This window comes from Trichogramma pretiosum, unplaced genomic scaffold (assembly GCF_000599845.2).
Source record: "Trichogramma pretiosum strain Unisexual culture from Peru unplaced genomic scaffold, Tpre_2.0 scaffold53, whole genome shotgun sequence".
Taxonomy (NCBI): Eukaryota; Metazoa; Arthropoda; class Insecta; order Hymenoptera; family Trichogrammatidae; genus Trichogramma; species Trichogramma pretiosum.
In genome coordinates, this window is record NW_019641626.1 from 571,939 (window position 1) to 592,022 (window position 20,084).

General features: G+C 40.9%; 1 protein-coding gene across 3 annotated transcripts; it reads right to left on the bottom strand.

Moving 5' to 3' along the window:
• Positions 1 to 2,971: 2,971 nt before the first annotated feature.
• Positions 2,972 to 10,730, bottom strand: LOC106651436. Of its 3 annotated transcripts, none has more exons than XR_002763461.1 (7): positions 10,214 to 10,730; positions 9,213 to 9,418; positions 7,647 to 7,782; positions 6,340 to 6,473; positions 4,064 to 4,319; positions 3,401 to 3,676; positions 2,972 to 3,223 (listed from the first exon to the last, which is right to left on the bottom strand). XR_002763461.1 is itself a non-coding variant. In XM_014369933.2 (6 exons), the coding sequence occupies exons 1-6, from the start codon at positions 10,317 to 10,319 to the stop codon at positions 3,597 to 3,599; spliced, it is 918 nt and encodes a 305-aa protein (XP_014225419.1). In that variant the 5' UTR covers positions 10,320 to 10,730; the 3' UTR covers positions 3,230 to 3,596. The 3 variants fall into 3 exon arrangements, 1 of the variants encoding a protein (XP_014225419.1); XR_001339345.2 differs by having other exon boundaries at positions 3,346 to 3,676; XM_014369933.2 differs by lacking the exon at positions 2,972 to 3,223 and having other exon boundaries at positions 3,230 to 3,676.
• Between the last annotated feature and the right edge of the window lie 9,354 nt (positions 10,731 to 20,084).

Below are 20,084 nucleotides of genomic sequence, written 5' to 3' on the forward strand. Positions count from 1 at the left end.
TTTTTCACATTTTTTAAGGCTAAAAGATGTCAATTTTATGTTGAAAATGTAGATTGACATTAAACTATGGTTTATATAAAAAAAATGACAAAGAGGAGTGAATTGGTGTATGACTCCTCTTAAATTCATCTGTTTATGCTGACAAAAACTTTTTGCCGAATTTATAATTATACTGTTGACAAGCTGAGATTTGAAAAGAACTAAAATTTTCACTCGCAGCCGATTATTCTTTGGGTATTTCTCTAGTCGTGGATTTTCAAAGAAACATTAGAAAAGCAGAACGATATGCAAATTCCATTTTAAGAAGCAGCTAAAGACTAGCGCAAACTGCGCAACTGGCTGTTTTTGTAGAAATTGTTTGTTTTTCCGCAAGAGCAGATTGTCGAGTTAAAAGCTCGCGCGTAATAAATCGTAGTTTTATCTCCTTGTGAGTTGGCGTCGTGGTAAAGCATCGAGTGGGACGAGTCGCGCACACTACAGATTCGCCATCAAGACTGCTGACGGCGATGCTCGAATAATAATGCTCACCTGTGCTAGAGCTGCCAACGCCAGAGAAGTATGCTGCGCCACGACTGCATCTTGAAAAAGGGGGGGTGATTGACTCACAAATATCTTAGACAAGTGATCAATAAAGTCCATCATCAAGATGATTACAAGATCTAGCAAGTATATTCTTCACGGCGAGTTGAGAGTCAAGATGCTCATTGCCGATGTGGTCGTACGTTCAAAGATTAGCAAGGCTAGCATCTCTTTCGGGCTCACTCTCGTGGTTTATTCGAAATCTATTCTCGATTGTCAATTTGACGATTTTTACAGGCCCCAATTCTTCCAGGATTCTCCAGGCTTACTTGAAGATGAATTAGCATTTTGAATGAAATATTTATTGATCCCGAGTGATTTATTTATAGAATAAACATTAAATACGTAGACGGAAAAAATGCACACTGATGCCACATAAGCTCAAGGATTTATAAATTTGTTAAAAAAATATAATTTTTCATTAATCATGAGCAATAATCGTATAATACACGGTGCAAACGTTTTAACGAAAACCAAATATGAGTTTGGGCCGACAGGAAAGAAGTGGCCAATTACAGAGTGCGAGAAAGGGAATAACGAGAGCGACGAGAGCACTTATACATTCGCAGTTAATTTTCTCTTTTCAGGCGTCGCTGAAAATGTATATGGATGTGTGTGTGTGTGTGTGTGTGTTGCGCGGAGGTCGCGCGGCCATGGAACGCGACAGGGCCGATGCGCCGTTATCAGCCGCAACGGCCCTAGCAATTAAATCCCCGCGCGTCGAGCGCGTGCATTAATTCCTGCCTCTGCGCAATTGAATTTATAATAATGTACCGCGTCGAATGCATTGCAGATTAGAACTTATGAACTGTCCTCTTCCTTTTGCATTTGCCGCTCTGCGTACGTGGTGGTACGGGTTTCATGCAGCCAACCTGCAGCTGCGCGCTTACCTATCGAATAGATTATGTATTTTACTACGTCCACGCGCGCGCGTCTGTATAAGCACATTAGTGCACGTGTGTTTGCCTCGCTTTACTTTTATACATATTTGGCCCGGCGCATTTTGGTTGCATCAACAACAATGGCCCTACGTGCTCCGAGAAAGACACGCGCGTGTGCCTGAATTTGTAGCATCCTATTGAAATCCAATGATTCGAATTCACTCTACGTACTCGACGCGCCGCGTTAAATTTATACTTCAAAATGAATCTAGCCCAGGCTAGCCCGCGGTGATTAGGCAATTTGCATTACTGGCCATATTCGCGCGATGATCGCAAAGCAGAGCCCAAGTCGTTCCATAGCCGTCGTACAGCGCGTGCATCACTTTGTACGCCAATATCGTACTTTACGCGCCACTCGGATTACTGATTTCAACTGCGACTCGATAAAATATCAATTCGTCCGAGTTCCAGGATTCGCTTTATAAGCTTGCGGCCCTTTAACTCGAGTCTGTCGCGATCGCGTTACCGAGCTAATGAGCAACTTCTCTTGTTGCGGTGGAAGCTTAGCTTGGTTGTCGAGCTGATACTTGCCTGCTTCGACACTCATCTTGAAGAATAATTCGAGACGACGTCCTTGGAGTGAAAAATCATCCCCGCTAGATGGTTTTAAGATGCAGGCCCCGTCGAACCCATAATCGAGTACGGCAAAATGTCTTTGCTGACGTCACTTAGTGTCCATATTAAGATGCTAGCTCTTGCATTAATTTCATTCATTTACACGAGCCAGTCTATCATCGTTAGGAAAACAAGAAAATTATCACAGTGAAACTGATACCCGGCCAATGTAAACTTTATGGTCGCACCGGGTAATACGAGACTGCAGATGTGTTCAATTTCAATTTAACTTCTGCATTACCATTTTTCCATTTTATAAACAAATTTAATCAAACATATGAAACGTTTTAAATGCAAATATATGCATAATACGACTTTTAATGCAACATTTTATTCAGATACTTGGTTAAGTGCGTCAAAGCCTGATGGACATCGACCCGAGATAAAGCTTATTTTAATAAATTTATGTAATTGCTCACTGAGCTAAAAAATCATTATTAATTAATACGATGAACGTAAAAGTTTTAATTGGGAATTTTCTATTCAAAAATCGATCGATTTCAACCTCTTTCACGAAAGATTACAGTTTACTTAATATTCAAAAAAACTAGCCATCTGCCAGAACTAGCCATTGATAATTTACGATTAAACTTGAATGATTGGAAAATCTCTATTTACTTTCGGACATCGAATCAACTTTAAAGTGTTTAGAGTGATGATTCTGTAAAGAAAATAATTCTAGGAAGGTACTATAATTGCGTAGATAATAAAATGTTCAAATGATCCAGGATATTGGTTTCATTAATTTTGCTAAAACAGTTAAAAATAAATATCTCTTTATTTGTATACGATACATTTATACGTACTCAATGCATTACAGTCTTATCACAATTTTTCGTCACTTATTTACAATGCTCTCCTCTCGGGAACCAATTATTCTTTAAAAACAAACACGTTTGTCACCATGACAAGTGTAAACACTGATTTAAAAATGGCAATGTACATCATATTGAGATTGTGATAACGTCACTTTGAATTAATTAATCCAATCAACTTGATGAAAATGGAAGTCAGATCGTTGAATACATTCAAACTTGTATGAAATTAAAAAAAAAACAACGCAGAAATTTCCAAACCCAAATATCCATCTGAAATAGTACATTAAAAGTCAATCATTCCATGTAAAAAGAAAATCAGTGTGTGTGTATAAATTCAACGATATCGGAAAAATTTTGGTTAGCCATTATGATATGCCAATTTTCATCCTTACCTATATCGAAAAAAGCAAATATTGTTGGATTATTATAATCATCGTTTAATCGTACCCTTGGAAGAGTTCAGGTCCAACCGAAGGTGGCGGAGAAACGAACATTTGGAACGTACAGAGACAACGATGTCGAGAATGAATCCCATATTCTGTTCAAGTCGACATCGTTATACTCTACATGCTTTGCCCTTTTTAATCGTGATGCATAGTCCACCTCGTCGGCAACGTATTCTCCGTGATTTTTCTTCTTTGTATTAGCAAATGCTTTGATGAAAATAAACAACGACCAGCGACAGACAGCTCATGAGCAGCGTGCAAATGCGCACTCGGTTTTCTGCAAAAACAATTCATTTTTTAATTTATTCCACTTAACTGCCAGGGCATATATTTGGGTTTCGAGTGGAAAAATCATATCGTAAAATTTGTGAATATGCAAAAAGGGCTTTACAAATCATTGAAAAAGATTAACCCGATGAAAGCCACAGGCATCTGCGCCACGCAGCCTCGACCTTTAAAAAATGCAAATACTCGGTAGCCGCGCGCGTCGGAACAAAGAAATGAAATGAAGCTGCAAAAAAGAGGCTACATAATACATACTTTTGATGGAATTAATCTCAAGGTTCGCGAGCGGAAAAAATTGCTTATGGCCCGTACGAATGATTTCCCAAGGTGAAAATTTTTTTGCCGCTTTCGGTGCTTCATTCGGGGTAAAAAATCTTACCATTGTTGTGCATGTGGCTCTGAGCTCGTGTCTCGCGACTCTCCATCGGTTGCTTGAGTATGCCGTGATCACCGACGACTCGATGCTCTTTGCTGCGCCTGTATACCGATGATATGGTCGCTAGACACTTGAGCTTCATGTCCCCGTGACGGAAGTGATTAGACCATGCTTGAAATTCCAGGATTAGAACGACTGTTTCCAAGCCGCGTTTGTCTACATCAACTATGTACGGGCCTTTTAGGTACTGCATGTCCACCTGCCGAGCATAAAGTTTCACGACAAAATAATTTTAACTGAAATTCAAATTTTGCCTTCACTGCATGATAAATTGTTGCGAATGAAAATAATTTTCATAATTAATAATTTATTATTAAAAACAGTGGGATGTAATATTTCTTAAAATATTTCTTTTATCATGATAATGAAATATTATTGAGCGTTTTTTGCACCGATTTCAATGAGTTTACTGCACAACCGAAAAAATATACAGCTGGAATTAGCTTGAAGCAGCATTTTGCAAGAGAGAAACTTTGATAAAGGCTTTAAACTACTCAAACACTATAGTTTCGAGAGTGAAATTCACAATTTATTAGATTTCGCTGACTTTCGACTCTAGTATAGAATTTGGCACCTTTTTTCATAAACTAACGATAAAGTTGGGCGCATCAAATTTTTTCATAAGCACAGCTGAAAAATTACTATAAAAAATAGCATTGCTCAGGCAATATTTTTCGTTACCCTACTGCTAATGATAATGCTTTAATAAATAGTGTGTTTGCACACAAAATATAGTTATAATTTTAATGATTTTAGGATTAGTAGAGTGAGACGTCTCTATATATCCTTATGATATATCGATGCATCAGTAAGGAAAAACTGCGGCTGCCGTTAGTGAAAAAAAAACTAAGCTAAGGTAAATTAAACGCCAAAACTAAATTGCCCTTGTCGTAAAAAACTCAACGCTAACGGTTTTAATCTGCGTGAAAAAGGAAAATAGAACAAGAGGAAGAGAGCAGTAAGAGACACATCGCCAGGCATTGCGGAATACAGACATAAATTCACGATACTTAGAGTCCATGAAGACATTAATTTGCCTGGGTGTACGCAACAGTAAACGAAAAAGGAAGGAGAAAAAAAGAAAAATAAAGACGGAACGCAGCAACGCTGCATTTATACGCGCATGTTCTTTTCTTTTGCCGCAAATAAGAAAAAATAAAATAGAAGAAGAAATAACAACAAAACATTGCACAGATCCCTGATGTTTATACCACGGTGGCACGGTGGTATTATGCTGTATAGCATTTAAAAATGTTAGTTTTTCACTCTTGCGCATTCGTCCAATAAGACGTTAAAAGAGAGGCGAAAAAAAACAGCAGAGACTCGAGGGGGTCTTGTGTGCATAAAATGCTACGCGGTTACGACGAAGGAGAGGAAAAGCGAGAGAGTGAGAGCTTTTAGCAAAGAAGCTTAAAGTATTGCGAAAGAAGTTTCGAAAAATTCATCCTTGGTACTGAGAGAGAGAGAGTGTGTGTAGCCAACTTGGTGTTAATTAAATAAAGTCGAAATTTTTTATGTACGATATGGCACGAGAGAGGTGGAATAATTTTATTTCAAAATTTTTCTCGTTCGTATATTCAAGCTCGAGCTAGCAAATTATGGAAAATAAGTTACAAATTGTATGTATTTTTCAAGCAGAGTAGATTATACCTACTTATGGCTATTGTATATATGTATAACGCGTACGGAGGTATATAATAGCCGGGCTTTATATACCCCAGCGCTTGCCGTTCGAAACGTGTTGTGTGTAGTACGTATACAGCTTAAATATTCCCAGTTTTGAAGTTTGATGGCAGCTATTTTGCATGCATATAATCGCGCAGGGCAAATCGATTATTTTAATGAAGTGCTTCCAGAATCAGTCACTGCTATTATATTCGATATCGATAATAATAGGCCAGCGTACGCAACGTAAAAATTTTTATAGCTTATTCAAATTTAATTGGGATATTTTTCCTCTCGGCGTGCGTTCGATCATATTTTTACTTTTTTTTTTTTTATTTTAAACAACTTTTTTTTTATTTTCAAGCGAGATGAAATATTAGCAGCAGCCATGAGAGAGGTAAAAAAAGGAAATAACGCTTAGCATGAAAAATGTGCGCACACAGGAAAAGCTCATTTGAGAGGGGAAAGAGAGAGAGAGAGAGAGAGAGACAGGAGAGGAGAGAGACCGCAGGAGTAAAAATCTTGGGGTGGATCCAGATAAATTAATGACTCACCGGCTCTTCGTTGACGTACCACATCAGCAGAGCAGCCGGTTTTGACGGGGCGGACGTGCAGTTAATGTTGACGATGTCCCCTGCTTGATATTTAGACTTGGCTCCCGTGATTGTTGGTCCATGCTCCGAGAGTACTGAAATTTGCAGACGTTATCGACTAAACATCTGATTATAGTGTTCAAATCTTGACGATTGAAATATTATCAATCATAAACAATTTTTTATCTTTGCAAGTAATTTTTAAAGCTCAAACAATTTGGTTATAATCCTGCTAATATATATCGTATGATTCAACGAGCACAACTTTTGCGAGTAATTTTTACTGTGGTTTTTATTATATTATGCTTGAAATGCGATTAAAGGGCAACATGTTTTAATATATAATAATCTCATCATGTTGATTCTAGAGTTTATTTTAGTTTAATAACTTTTTGGACCGTTATCCGATGCATTTTTACAGCTGCCCTTTTTCCAAAAAGGCGCTCGAAAGCTTTTTTTATAATCCTTGGAAATGGAAGAAATATATGGTTGGAACATTTTCTCTTGAGTGACCCTATTTTTCACGGTAAAAAAATAAGCTATTGTTAATCATAAGACTTTTATCGATAAAATACTTGAAAAAAACTGACACGTGCTCCTACTAAGGAAAGAAAATACTAAACGGAGCGGAATAATACAAAATAACGTCAAGGCAGCGCACAAGGATCAAAGGCATCGTCGGGTGTTTAGACAGCAATAAAAAAATATTTATCCGATGAGCTGGGAGGGCGTCTAGCGGAAAACATAATAAGCGCGCGTATTGTTCCTTCGCTTCGTCAATTTCCATTGCGTGTACTTGAAAATAAATCCAGCAGCTTTTTTAGTCCCTTCTATATGCAGCTAATGCAGTTACAAAGGAAACAGCTAGTTGTGCAAAGACACCGATGGAAATGTACGTGTATGAAATGTGTTTCGTTGCAGTGTCTAAGCAGAGGAAAAAAAATCCATGAAAACAGACGTAGCCGCAAGCTGTTGCGACGTGGCTTCTATACGGTACAGCGCTGGAAAAGATAACTTATAATGCGCGCGAGAAGAGCCTGCCTCTTGGCTTACACGTGCTGCTGCATATTGTACATCGACCGAAATGAAAATCTATATACGAGCTCGAGTATTCTCGGCCGCGCGAGTCGCGATGGAAGACACTCATCGAGTTGTCCAATTGGCATAAGCCTCGTTGTCGGCTGATAAATCATAGTAAAAAATATGTACTCGTAGAGGAAAAAGAGAAACTGGTTATGATTCTGCTGGCAAGTTCATTTAGTACTTACCAACTACCGTCATGTCCGCGTGATCGGAGACCGTATGGAAAGCCGGAGCTTCGGCCGATACCTCGCATCTGTAGCGACCCGTGCTGTCGTCGTTCACTCGGTGCAACACTACGATTTTCTCCGTCGAACTGCGCCTCTGTACAGGTCGAAATCACCATTAGATTTACATGTAGTAATTTAACGCTTCGTTTGCCTCTCATTATTTCGCAGACGCGGCAACGAAACGAAGAACGAGAGAGATATGCTCCGCATGTACATGGCCTGTTATAGAGGATCGTTTCGATGAGTGCGAGCGCAGTGTAAACACGCGCGAAGGAGCAAAGAGAAAAGAGGAAGAGAAGGAGAGAAAAAAAATTGTTAATGAGAGAACTCGGCTGGCATACATAGTACTTATAAAAAGGATTAATGCGCGTAAGAACCTCCAAAACGAGTCATTCTATATCCTTTTCACGTTTACGTAAGACTAGCCCCGCGCGCCAACTTCGTGGGACCAAATTTACGGTCAAATCACGTTTTCCAGTCGACGCTTTCCAGCTCTCTTATCTACCCTCTTTCATTAGTCCTGTTTTTTCTTTCGTGCATTATCTTCTTTAGCTACTATTTGTTTTTTATTATCATCGTTTTACGTTTTTTAATAGTTTTTTTTCCCCATAAATTTCATGAATTCGACATCGATATACATTATCAAGAGCGAAACAAATGCATCTTTCGAAAATAATTACGATAAACTTGAAAAATGAGAAAAGGATGCACGGGCTACAAGCAAAATGAACCTCAAATGAACGACTGCTAACTCTTTTTTAATAATTTCTCAACGGCTTAAAATGCTACGTAATGGAAATTTAAATGCTATCCTCGCGAAATGATGAATGCGGTGAAAAAAGCGATTAAATTTATTACAGTCAAGTTTCTAATATTACATCTATATCGCAGTCGAGGCTTCAGTTTCGCTTTTAATAAAGCGAATACCACTCGCGCCCACGACTAAAGAGGTCAGAAGGAGGAAAAAAGATGTTAATAAAATTCAAGTAGTAGCTGCTAAGTTAGTACGAAAATTACATAAACATAGACAACGCGACGTTGGCATTAGGCCTTTGTAGGTAGGGTAGTTACTGGTATTCAGTAAATAAGTACAGCGAGTTGAATTGCAATCCGGTGGTTGCAAGTTTCGCTGTGTGTATACTCGGTGTCAAAAGAGCTTGACAAGATGAAGAAAATTGAGAGACGGTGGAGGATGGTAGAAGGTGGCAAGGCTTTTGAGTCGGAGGACGGAAATGAGACTGAGGACGAAGATGTGCTCCGCGCGCATCACAGTACTCTGGCTCGTAATATACGTGTGCGAGCACGTATGAACGTTGCAAAATAAATCAACAAGAGAGACGACTCGTGCACGTGGCTGGAGCGAAATTCCGTAAATTCGCTATCAAAGTCGAGACGTTTAAATATATCGTGTGTTTAGGCGTTGGATCGGTTCACGTTCGAGCAGACGAAACGCGCACCAAGTCCCTCGCAAGTGGAACAGTAAAAAGTAGACTAGGAATAATAGGTATAAAAGAGCCTACGTACATCGACAGCGACACCGTCGAGCGGAAAGATGTGAACTCTCGGCTCCTCCGAGGGCACGTAACGGTAAAACTCGTGGCCGTCCTTGTACCATTTGACGGAGTAGAGGCTCTCGCGGTCCAGACTAAAGTCGCACTCCATGCGTACGGTCTGATTGAGCACGACGTGCTGCGGAATACGAAGGGCTGTCATACGAAGCGCTTCGCTACCTGCAATTATATAGTTGGAGCATTGTGCGTCGTTGGCGTGGATCGAGCGAGACAATTACGCCGAGACGCGCCGAGGCCTCGGATTTCCTTTCTACGCGCCACACCGACATTTCAATTTCGCGTCTTTGTTATTTCTTTCCTCGACGATTTCCGACGTTCGTTTTTTCTTCCTTCGTATAATGCGGGAGAGTGGAGCAGAAGCGCCGTCGACATAAGTAAATCATTTACACCGATGGTTTACTTCGGAGTCTCGATAATCACTGATTAAGCGTTCGAAAAATAATTTATCCCGACAATCATCGTCGATAATATTAATTGCCGATGATGAAATTCCAAATTTTACTCGTTGTACACCACGGGCCGCGAATGTTTCAAATGAAGGCTTTTGACAAAAGCCGGGGAAATTTCGTTACGATGAGAGCATGATAAATGAAAAGATGGCATGTTTGATAAGGCAACCGACCGATGAACGAAAATGTCACACACGACGATCGTGACCCGATACATCCGACGCTCGTGTCGTACATAGAATTGCATTCGTTCTCTTACATATAAAATTACAAAAGGAACATTTCGATAAAACTCTCATATTTATCTACCTTTCACAGGTTTATTATTCACGTCGAGTTTTAAATGTAACGAGATTCGATCCGGTCTAATGCGTCATGGCCCACTCTCCCAGACGAGTAAGAAAAAACAATCGGAAAGGCGAAAAGTCGGTTGGCTTTGGCATTTAAAACAATCGCGCACGTAGCGCAGGTACACGATCGCGAGGTCGTTCTGGCAAATACGTACTAGCCAAGGTAAGAGCGAGCAGCAGCAGTAGCATCGAAGCAGGCCGTTGAATCGGCACCAAGAGCCTAGCTCGAGCAATCGCGACTCTCATCTTGTAAATGATCATGTCGTGAAGGAAGCTGCGGTACAGGTAGGCCCTTATTATTATAAGCGCTGCTCGTGTAGCAGCATCGAATCAGCCAAGGGCCATCGGTATCACATCAGTAGCCGCTGCCACGGCGAGCACAGGATTTCGGCGAAGAAACTGAATCACACAGAACGAGCGAAATATCACGTCATCGCCAAGAGCGAGCAAAACTGCCGGTTGTTCACCAAATCGCGCACTGCACTTATATTCTATACACTATATAGACACTGCTACTCGGCACAGTAGGCCACTCGTGCGGCAGCGAGTGATGCGAGTCGGCGTACTGGTCAGACTCGCTCGCTCGCGATCTCCGCCGCGTTTGGCCTATATATATATAGTATAAGCCGTGGATCGGAGGCACGCGAGAGAGAGACTGCTGCAAACCGTAGGTGGAGACCGCCGGCGGGTGACTGCGGCAGGAGAAAATATCCCCAGCCTCACCGAGTCAGCCGCGAGCGCAGAAAGAAGCAGCAGCAGCAACCTGTACCTCCCCTCCTGGCTATACGATGGCCTGGCTGCGCGTGCAGCTAGCGCAGCCACCCCCGCATGGCCAAACTACTACCCCCCTCTGAAAATCCCAATAATGCGCACGCGAGTGAGAGCGAGAGAGAGAGAGAGAAAGGCTCGCTCGCGCGCAGCTATTTCATGCATCCAGCCCTCCCACTGCGTGCAAAGTACGCGGCTCGAGTCTGCGCGCCTCGGCTCTTATCGCCCTGTATAGCCTATATACGTAGCAGCAGCAGCACCTGCACACATTTGTGTGTGCGCGTAGCTGCGCAACTTGGAATACTTTCGATTCGTCCCTTTTGCACGTAGCTCGACTCCTCTCGTTCAGCTCGTCCGCGGCTAAACGCTGTACACGGTCCGACGAGGTGTTGCTTGCTTTATACGCGCGACTGATTGACGATTGATTGCCGCTACTGCTTCTGACTCGCTGACTCGAGAGCAGCTCCGGGCCCCGAGGCCACGATTCCTGCGGCTCTAGGCGCCTCCGAGGATAAACTCCGCGCGACCAACGTTGCGCTGTCTTTTTGGGCAATTCGCTCGACGCACGCCTAACCGCGACCAGCCGATCTTTTCCCAGAATGGCCTAGCAATTGCTTCGTGATATCAGCGATGATTGATTTTTCACCGATATTCACAAAATTCACTCGCTACGGTCATTGTCGAACGAGAAAATAAATCAGCCGACCTACCTCGATTTATCAAATCGCCAAACTTTTTCTCCCATCTCGCGCTACATTTGATGGCTAATGAACCGAGAGTATATGAAACTAGAAAAAAATCCTTTCAAAACATTTTTCCATCGCCGCGTGTCATATTTCATTAATAGATTGTTTTCCTTTTTTTTTCTTGTTTGTTTTTTTGGTTTTTTTGTTTTTTTTTCGTAAATAACTGTCTAAACTGCATTCTAGGCACAATATTATCAGCGCGTACTCGCGCAAACAACCATTCACCGTTTTAATATCTTATCCGATGTTTTTGATATTCGCATCGTCAGGATTTACTCGGCGTTGCTTTACTCGCTTCAGCGAGTCTCTAGTCGCTGCTGCTTTGCCAGAGAGAAATTCTCACTCGCGCACGCACACACGCCTACGCGTATATGTTTTCGTCGTCGTCGTTGCTTTAAATTCTAGACGTGCTCGCGAACATACGCGAGGTATTTCTGCTTTTGTTGTTTAATATATGTGGTTTACGCTCCTCCTCTTTTCTGCTCCGCATTTTCTCCCGTCAAAAATCTCGAGCCGGCAAAATAGGGACGAGGATTCTTCAAAATTTTTAATTTTTTCCCTCGCATCGCGAAATTATTGAAACGCTTTCGTATGAGCTGGAGATTCTTTGCGAGATCTCGTCCGAGCCTGGCTTACTTTCCGTCTAGCACCGAATTCTCAATCGTCCAAGAGAGAGCTGGTTCATTCCGATCGGAGACTTTGAATTACGGACTACGGGTCAGCGAAGCCGAGAGCGACCAACTGTACAGGTATACATAAGCGCTAACAAGCGCTATCTCCGCAGCTCGGCTAATACAAACACTCGGCCCTCTGCTGACTGACTGACTGGCCTCGACGCTGCTGTGTGAGACGCTCCGCCGCGGTATCGCCCGCTGGATCATCAAACACACGCCGAGAGAAGAGAAATGGCGAGCTTCTTGCAGCGGCGCACACGGTATATATGCACCGAGTCTATATGTACGCCGCGCTTACACACAGACGCAGACGTATACGGCAAAGAGTCATCCCAATGATTGAAGAGTCAAAGCGAGAGACTCAGCCGCTTCTGTAACGCAGCAGACTTCAAGATGCAATTTTAAAAAGCATAATACATGAAAATTTCTCTTGCTTTGCCGGCTGATTCGCTTTTGTGCGCGCACAGTTTGAACAATTTTTTTTTTCTTCTTTTTTTCTGACGTTTGAAGTGCAGTCCCTTTTTAAGCGCTCTCGTTCCAACTGTAATTCAGACTCATTTATACAGATAGAAATGGGTATAATAGAAGTAATGAATCTCTTTCTTTGGCAAAACCTAGTCCCAGCAAAGACTTCAAGTATTTTTTAAAGCACTATAGCTACGAGCTAGACCTCAAAAACTCTTGAAATTTATCCTTTCGACTTTCCCATTGACAGCTCTTCCTTGGCTTTATGATTAAAGTGTGTCGTCTTGGCCATCGGACACCTCCATCTATATTTGCGCCCACTTATAAGCCTCGGATAAAAGCAACAAAGGCGCAGAAGAGCTGCGTGCAAAAAAACACCCGCAAGTATAGTTGGAATTAAGTATGAGAAAAATGAAGGCAAAAAAGGACAAGTACAAAGATACGGAAGAGGAGAGACACGCGTGATGTTATAAAAGTAAAATGACAAAAAAGAAGAGAAGAAGAAAGAGAAGAAGGAAGAGTTGGGACAGAAACGAAGATATAATGTGCATATTCAACGGCGAAGAAAGCCCCGAGTCTGCGAGTAAGAAATAGCAATATAGTGAGAATACAGAAAGATAATACTAAGGGCAAAGACGCAAGAGAACAAGATATATTGAAAAAAGTTGAGTGGAATACGTGAAGAGGCAGAGGAGTTGGCGAAACAAAAAAAAATGATAAAAAAGTTGCAAAATGATTCGAGGACATGTTAACGCACCGAGTAGTTGCAAAAGTCTAAATGAGTTGTAAAAAGAAAAACACTTGTGTGCTCTGGATGTATAAGCTAATGTTGTTAGATTGTTTTTAGTGTGCTTATAATGTAGTGTAAAAAGCAGCTGATGTTACGGTAAATCACCTTTTTTACGAGAGTCTCGAAGGAAAAATTCTGTAAACACTTTTACACAAAATAATTGTTTAATTATGTGTTCCGTAGTCTTTAGAAATGAAAGCTTTTCGTAGGAATTTTTTTTCCAGCTCATTCTTATCCCGAGACTAATTTTATATTATTTCGGCTCATTCACCCGAATCTAAGTCATTAAATGAATACTGGAAAGAAACATTAAATAGCTAAAATAGTTCAACTAGTATAACATTTGTACATAAGAGTTTAATGAAAATTAATTTTGTTCATACAGAAAAATTTGTGCATCGAAGTTCACAGATAAAATTTTGATGAATCAATGAACCAAGTGCTGCATTTTCTAGCAGGACAAGTCGTGACTCATTAGTAATTTACAAGCGGTATTATCCATCTCCCTCCGATAAAGCTAATCGAGGGTATTTTGACTTTGAGAAATTATTCTCAACGATCGTGAAAAGAGAACCTGTATATTTTTCGGGTATTAAACTTATTTTCAGAAATTTTCCATTTTCAATTCCAGAGTCCGAGTTAAAAGCAAACGTTACATCGACCAATTCATGGTAGCTCAAGCTCTTTGGCCCTCGGACGCATTCGTTGAGTGGATTCTAAATTTCTGACAAGTTTCATCCTATTTCTTTTAGCTGCTGCTTTTTTTCCTTTCAACAACTTCTAACGCCGATATTATATACGTGCTGTATATATATACAGGCCCAGGCGTACACATAAGTTATCCAATGGGAAATGGCAGAAAAACTCAATGTTGCGCGCAGCGCACTTATATATATCGAGGAGAGCGCATAAGAAGTGAAAGCTCGTTTGCTTTCGGGGAGAGGAGTGAGAATTTTTCGCATTTAGTACGTGAGCAGCTGGAAAAGTCGATTTTGGCACGATAGTAGCACGAGTGCGTTCGGATAATACATATATATCCGCGTTCTCTTTTCTTCCTTTCTCTCTTTTCTCACGGGCTGGCGAGCATTTTTTTAAGCTCTTCTTTTTTTTTCGCGCGCGCACACAGCATTATGGCGGACGCGTATTCCGGATGTGTTTAACGGTTCTTGAATTCCGATGAAGCGAACGAAAGAGAGAGCGAGATGCTGCGTGCGCGCACTATACATATTGGCGACGATTGACGAAGCTTTTCGCCTTTTCGAGCTTGCGCCTGGTCTTTGCATTTGGAGCCTTTCTCCCTTTCGCCCGGTCTATTTCAACGCACTGCCTCGACTCTCTATTTTTCTGCGTTTTAAACTTCTTTGTCTGCATCTAACCTGGTGCTAGTAGTAGTGTTTCCGATTAACCGTTTCCAAGAATAAAAAGCTTTGTAAGCGCCAGCTTTGAAGGGAATTTTAGCCAGTACATGAGTATTTTTGTTGCGAAATACCTACGATATTTGTTCAAAGTATCAATCGTTCAAATAATTCGCGAATTTTTCTACATCAACGTTCAGGAGAGAAATCGATAAATTTCTAGCCGCAGGCTCTTTCAAATATCTTTCGTTTCTAGATTTTCGCGTGATTTTGTAACAAGAATGGAAATACCCCAGAAACACTTGCTATTTATACATTTACTGCCAGATATATTCCTTTTGTATAAATGTGCGTATTAAAGGGGCTCCCGCGAGCGCGGCCATAAATCTCGGCTTCGCTCGTCAAGTGGAGTTTAGGTGCAATTACCGTTCGATTGGATTGGCCGTTTGCACGCTAAAAAAGAATCCGTCTAAGGAGTGCTTCTGGCATTAGCTGCTCGTTTTCTTTTTAAAACGTCTCGAGAGTGCTCGTTTAGGATTTACCATTCTCCACTACACGACTGGTATTTACTTAAACGCACGATCTTAGTGACAACGTTTTTTTCTTTCTAATAAATAATTAGAAAAGCTAAGATTATTGTCGAGCCGTAAAATTGTCAGATTCCACGATCGTCGCTCGATACGCGTAATCACAATCGATTTCTTACCGTCAACATACAACTTCATAAAAGTGTCGACGCTCATAGAATTCTCGACTTTCTCCATAAAGTATTGCAGGTTCGGAGCCAAGTGCCGCCGCAGTACCGAAGGGAATATATACGAGGCTTAAATTCATGAGCAATTTTTTTTTTCTCTCCACCCGCCTTGCGGCCCAAATCACTGCGGCGCTTGTGCCGCCTGCGGTCAATCGCATACCTAACTCCTCGAGCTCGCTTATTTAAAGAAACTTTTTCACGCCGGCACTTTTTCATTTTTATTCGAGTCCACCACCCTCCTGGCGACTACACATGCACAATCGCGGAGCTTATCTCGTATACCTATATACGATTTCTGTTCGAATGCTAAGGATCGTTTGATAAAAAAAAAGTGCGAGCCCGAACCTCGCAGATTTCGACTAACTGCAATGTTTCAATCGGCGGCTATAAAGTATATCGAACGATTGAATATTTCAATGTACTTACCGAAATTTTTACAGCAATATTATTCCTCGCTTTTTTCCCCGAGGCAAGGAAGTAAATTAAAAAGAGAGGTTTGAAAATATCTAAATAGAATATTACTCGGTCTTGCAATTTAACTTTTAACGCTCAAAAAATCTGGTCAAACGAGGCAAAATTCGTAAGAAAACTTTTTACTTGCTAAAATGTTACAAAGCTTTTAGTCAAATTTAACACGTTGAAACTATATTTTTTATTTTGTCTCCCTAGAGACTCTCCATTAAAATACTTGATTTCAAGTCTCTAGTACTTTTGCTGAAATTTTATTTTTTTCAACACTAGTTGTTGCCGTTTTTATCTTTCAAAATTTGAAGCTTAACAAAAGTTTCATAATGCTATTGAAAAATTAACTTCCCAAAAGCTTTTTCTCAAAAAAAAAAAAAAAAATGTTTTTTATCGCAAAGTAGTTTTTTATTGGAAATAGATACACGCATTTGAATTGCCAGTAATAAGATATTTTTCAATTTTTAAAATGTTTCAGTCATTGCTACCTAAAAGTATTTACGTGGAAAAGTTTTTCCGAGAAAAAGGGTAGAGCCTTTTTTTTCGCGTCCCGTCACATACGCTTTTGTGTGTGTGTGGGTGTGCGTGTGTGCCAGTAATATAGAAAAAGAAAAGATAAAGAGAGTAGCGCGCGCATAGAAAACCATCAATTGGGAGGGCGAACTTGACGTCGATTATCTCGAAAATCGAAAATTATGGTTGGACGTGAAAATTGGTGCCAGGCAAAAAGTGTTTTATCAGGCTATATGTGTGTGTGAGTGTGAAAGAGAGGGAGAGAAAAGGTCAAAATAAAAGAAGAAAAAAAAAGTGAAAAACGTATGACCGAACGCATTGAATATTCAGGAAAGAAACGTGGCAGCCGTACGTAATGTTCGGCACATAGAAAAGCCCCCACTAGTCGACGTATAAATTTCGGTAATATTTCCAGGCTGTGCTTGTAAAAACATTATTATGACGGTGTTTCCATGCAGGCGTACGGGTAAACTATAATACATGCGTGGTACCGAGTTTTGCAGGAAGCCGAAGAAAGATCACTGCTGCATTGGACTGAATTCCGTGGAGTGAGATGCATTCGCTCGATGCTCGTTACACACACACCAACACACTACTTTTGCTCGAATGAAATATTAGATTGAAGTCGATTGCATTGCATATACTGCACGAGCTGTAATAAAAAAAGTATACAATATATGGATGAGAAGGCATTCCGAGCCCAGCTCATAGCTAATATCCTTTTGGAATATCGTTAAATTTTTGGATTTTGTACTCATATCTAAGGGAATGATTTCGAGTTGAGTATTTATTTTCTCGAAGTGAATTTTACAAACGAATTTAGTTGCATTTGCAAAGGGGTTTTGCGAGGATGTTGCATTGTGCTAACACTCGGGGAAAAACATGCACAATCAGATACGAAGATTAATTTTATGAAATATTTACTCGATGGCTGGAGATACCAAATGGCTTGCGTCCGACGCTCTATGCCTGGCTCTTTCGAGAGCGTAGCCGATGAGCTAAACCCGACGTACGACGTAACGATTAACCGTCGCCTTAGCAGTGCTCGACGATGGATCCTAATGGTAACGACCTGAATCCGGGGCAGTATGAATACCATTATTCGTCACCCCGTAGAGCTTGAGCTCGACGTACCATGACAAAACATGAGACAACATTGGCTCACTGTCGACCACTGCACAACTAGCCTGGAGCGTGTCACGTTAGATCGGCATCTTCAACGGGTCAAAACGAATTGGTCGAAGGCCCGAAATGAATTCATTTTACTCTTTTCCTTCTTCCGCCTTCTACTTGACGTATTTTCCCTCGACAATACTCGAAACAAAACTCGATTCGAGTTAACTCTTCGTTGTGTTCTAAAAGAATATTCACACCTTCGGTACAATGTATATTTTCATGCAAATATTGTAAAGCTACAAAAGAAAAAACAAAAAAAATAGGCAGCAATAACAACGATTTTGGGTTAATAGTTGGTATATACTTAATGGTTGTTTAACAAACCGCATAACAGTAAATCACCAACAAAGTTTGGCTTTAAAATTGACGAGTGTAGGCTACAGAGGTATATAGAGCGACGCATTGTTTCCCCGGGCGAGCTGCGTTTTAACATGCGGTCTATAGTAAAAGTTTTAGTATACACATTTAGCTTGGCTGCGTGCTTCATTCATAAAAACTCAATATGGCGAAATGAAACTTTTCAATTGCTCGACTATAAAGCATTAAAAGCCCTGGGTCGTAATCTCGACGAACAGCACTAGTCGATGTATTGCGGAGACGAATAAAGATGCCTGTGTATACGGAAAATGCAAATAAATATAGCTGCGCAGCCCTGCCTCCCGCTAGGAATTCGATGAGAAAATTTTTTTTTTCCTTTTTCATTACAAAAAATCGCTCGTTACGCCGATGAATAAGCAATATCTAGCGGAGCCAGAGCGCCTCCCCTTCATTAATATCAATTGCTGCGATGCTTCGGTCCAAATTACCAAGTTGATATAGGTTTTACGTGCCTCGCGCGCTTACAAGCGCACAGCGATTTTGGCAAGCAGTTAGCAAAATACTTGAGGTGCGCCGCCAAGTTACGATCGCGCGCGAGCAGTCGTTTCAACTTGATATAAGCTTCGTGTCAAAATATTCTACATTTGTATCAGCCCTCGTAAGCCTATTAAATATTATCATTAAGCGTCGAGATTTTAAAGGTATTTCAGGTTTAACAAGGTAAGGATTTCCGTATACATAAACTTAAAACTAATTGGATGTTTCATCAAAAATTGAATATAATTTCTTATCTTGGATAAAAGTGTACAATGGGGGTTGGATATTGAATTTGCGCAATATCGACGGCGCATTAAGAGGTGCATTAAAATCAATATATACGCCCATGGAAGGCAGAAGGTTTTTATTTTTATTGTACCTTTAGAGAGAAAATAGCAAATTGAAGCGGAATGATAAACGAGCAGGAGCTCGCGAGCGAGCGAGCGGTTGCATTTGAAAGTGCATTTATGGCAATTTATCTCTCAAAGAAATTTTTCCTGTACACCGAGAAGCGTAATTTGCCTCGGCGCTAGACACCTTGCTATTAGCACCTGGATAAAAGCTAGGTGTGTATCTATACGTGCGCTTCCCCCCTTTCTCCCTCCTGGGAGAGAGAAAAACGACAACAAAAGCGAAACGCTCTTCTTTAGCTAGCTGCTACGGAGAAAGACGATGAGTAGTACTCTGTGCGCTACGGCCGTAGAGAAAGAAAGCCTTGGCACTCTGAAAGATAGAAAAAGAGGAGTCATTAATTAAAGGATCAAGTAGCGCGCGCACAGCGATAAAAGATCAAGGATAGCGATTCGTAGATTAAACGACTTGTGAAGCAGCAGAACTCGTATATGGATCGCAGCTACTTTTATGTAAAAAAAAAAAAAAAAAGAAGCGAGAAATAGGGAGAGCGCAAAAAGTTACACGCTTGAATAAAATGAAGTTGAACGGATTGGAACCAAGAAGGAAAAAAACATAAAAACATACGTTTGTGTTCTCTATCCCCTGATTCATTCGTATATGTGTAAGCGTGGTATGAGTGTGTGTGTGTGTGTGTGTGGGAGGGAGGAGGAGGGCAAAATTTCAGAATTTACATAGAGCTAGAGACGCGTTCGGAGACGTTGCCGGTAGACGTGTGCATCGTCTCTCTGCAAAGGAGTTGAAATACTCGTAGCTGAATAATTAGTTGAGCGAAAGTTTTTCAAGGGATGTGAAATACACCAGCGCTACCGAGTTCAAATTTCTATACGGTCTATTCGACAAATACTAGCAGTTACAGAAAACTAATGAATGTAATGAGTCGACTGGACAAAGATCAAGATAGAAGCAATTTTTTCCCTCCGCACTGAGAGTGACAGCGGAAAGGAAAAAAAGTACTCGAAACGAAGAGTTACGCCCGAGAATTGCGAGAGTCTCTTGTATTACGAGTACGTATAATACCGGGGATAACTCCCAGGAGCTTCTAATTAAGGTGCTA

Coding starts and splice junctions, on each gene's coding strand:
- LOC106651436 (XM_014369933.2), bottom strand. CDS start 10,319: ATGATCATTTACAAGATGAGAGTCGCGATTGCTCGAGCTAGGCTCTTG. Junction 7,783..9,212: donor TCGACGGTGTCGCTGTCGAT/GTACGTAGGCTC, acceptor CGACCTGTACAG/AGGCGCAGTTCGACGGAGAA. Junction 4,320..6,339: donor GGTACGTCAACGAAGAGCCG/GTGAGTCATTAA, acceptor TATGCTCGGCAG/GTGGACATGCAGTACCTAAA.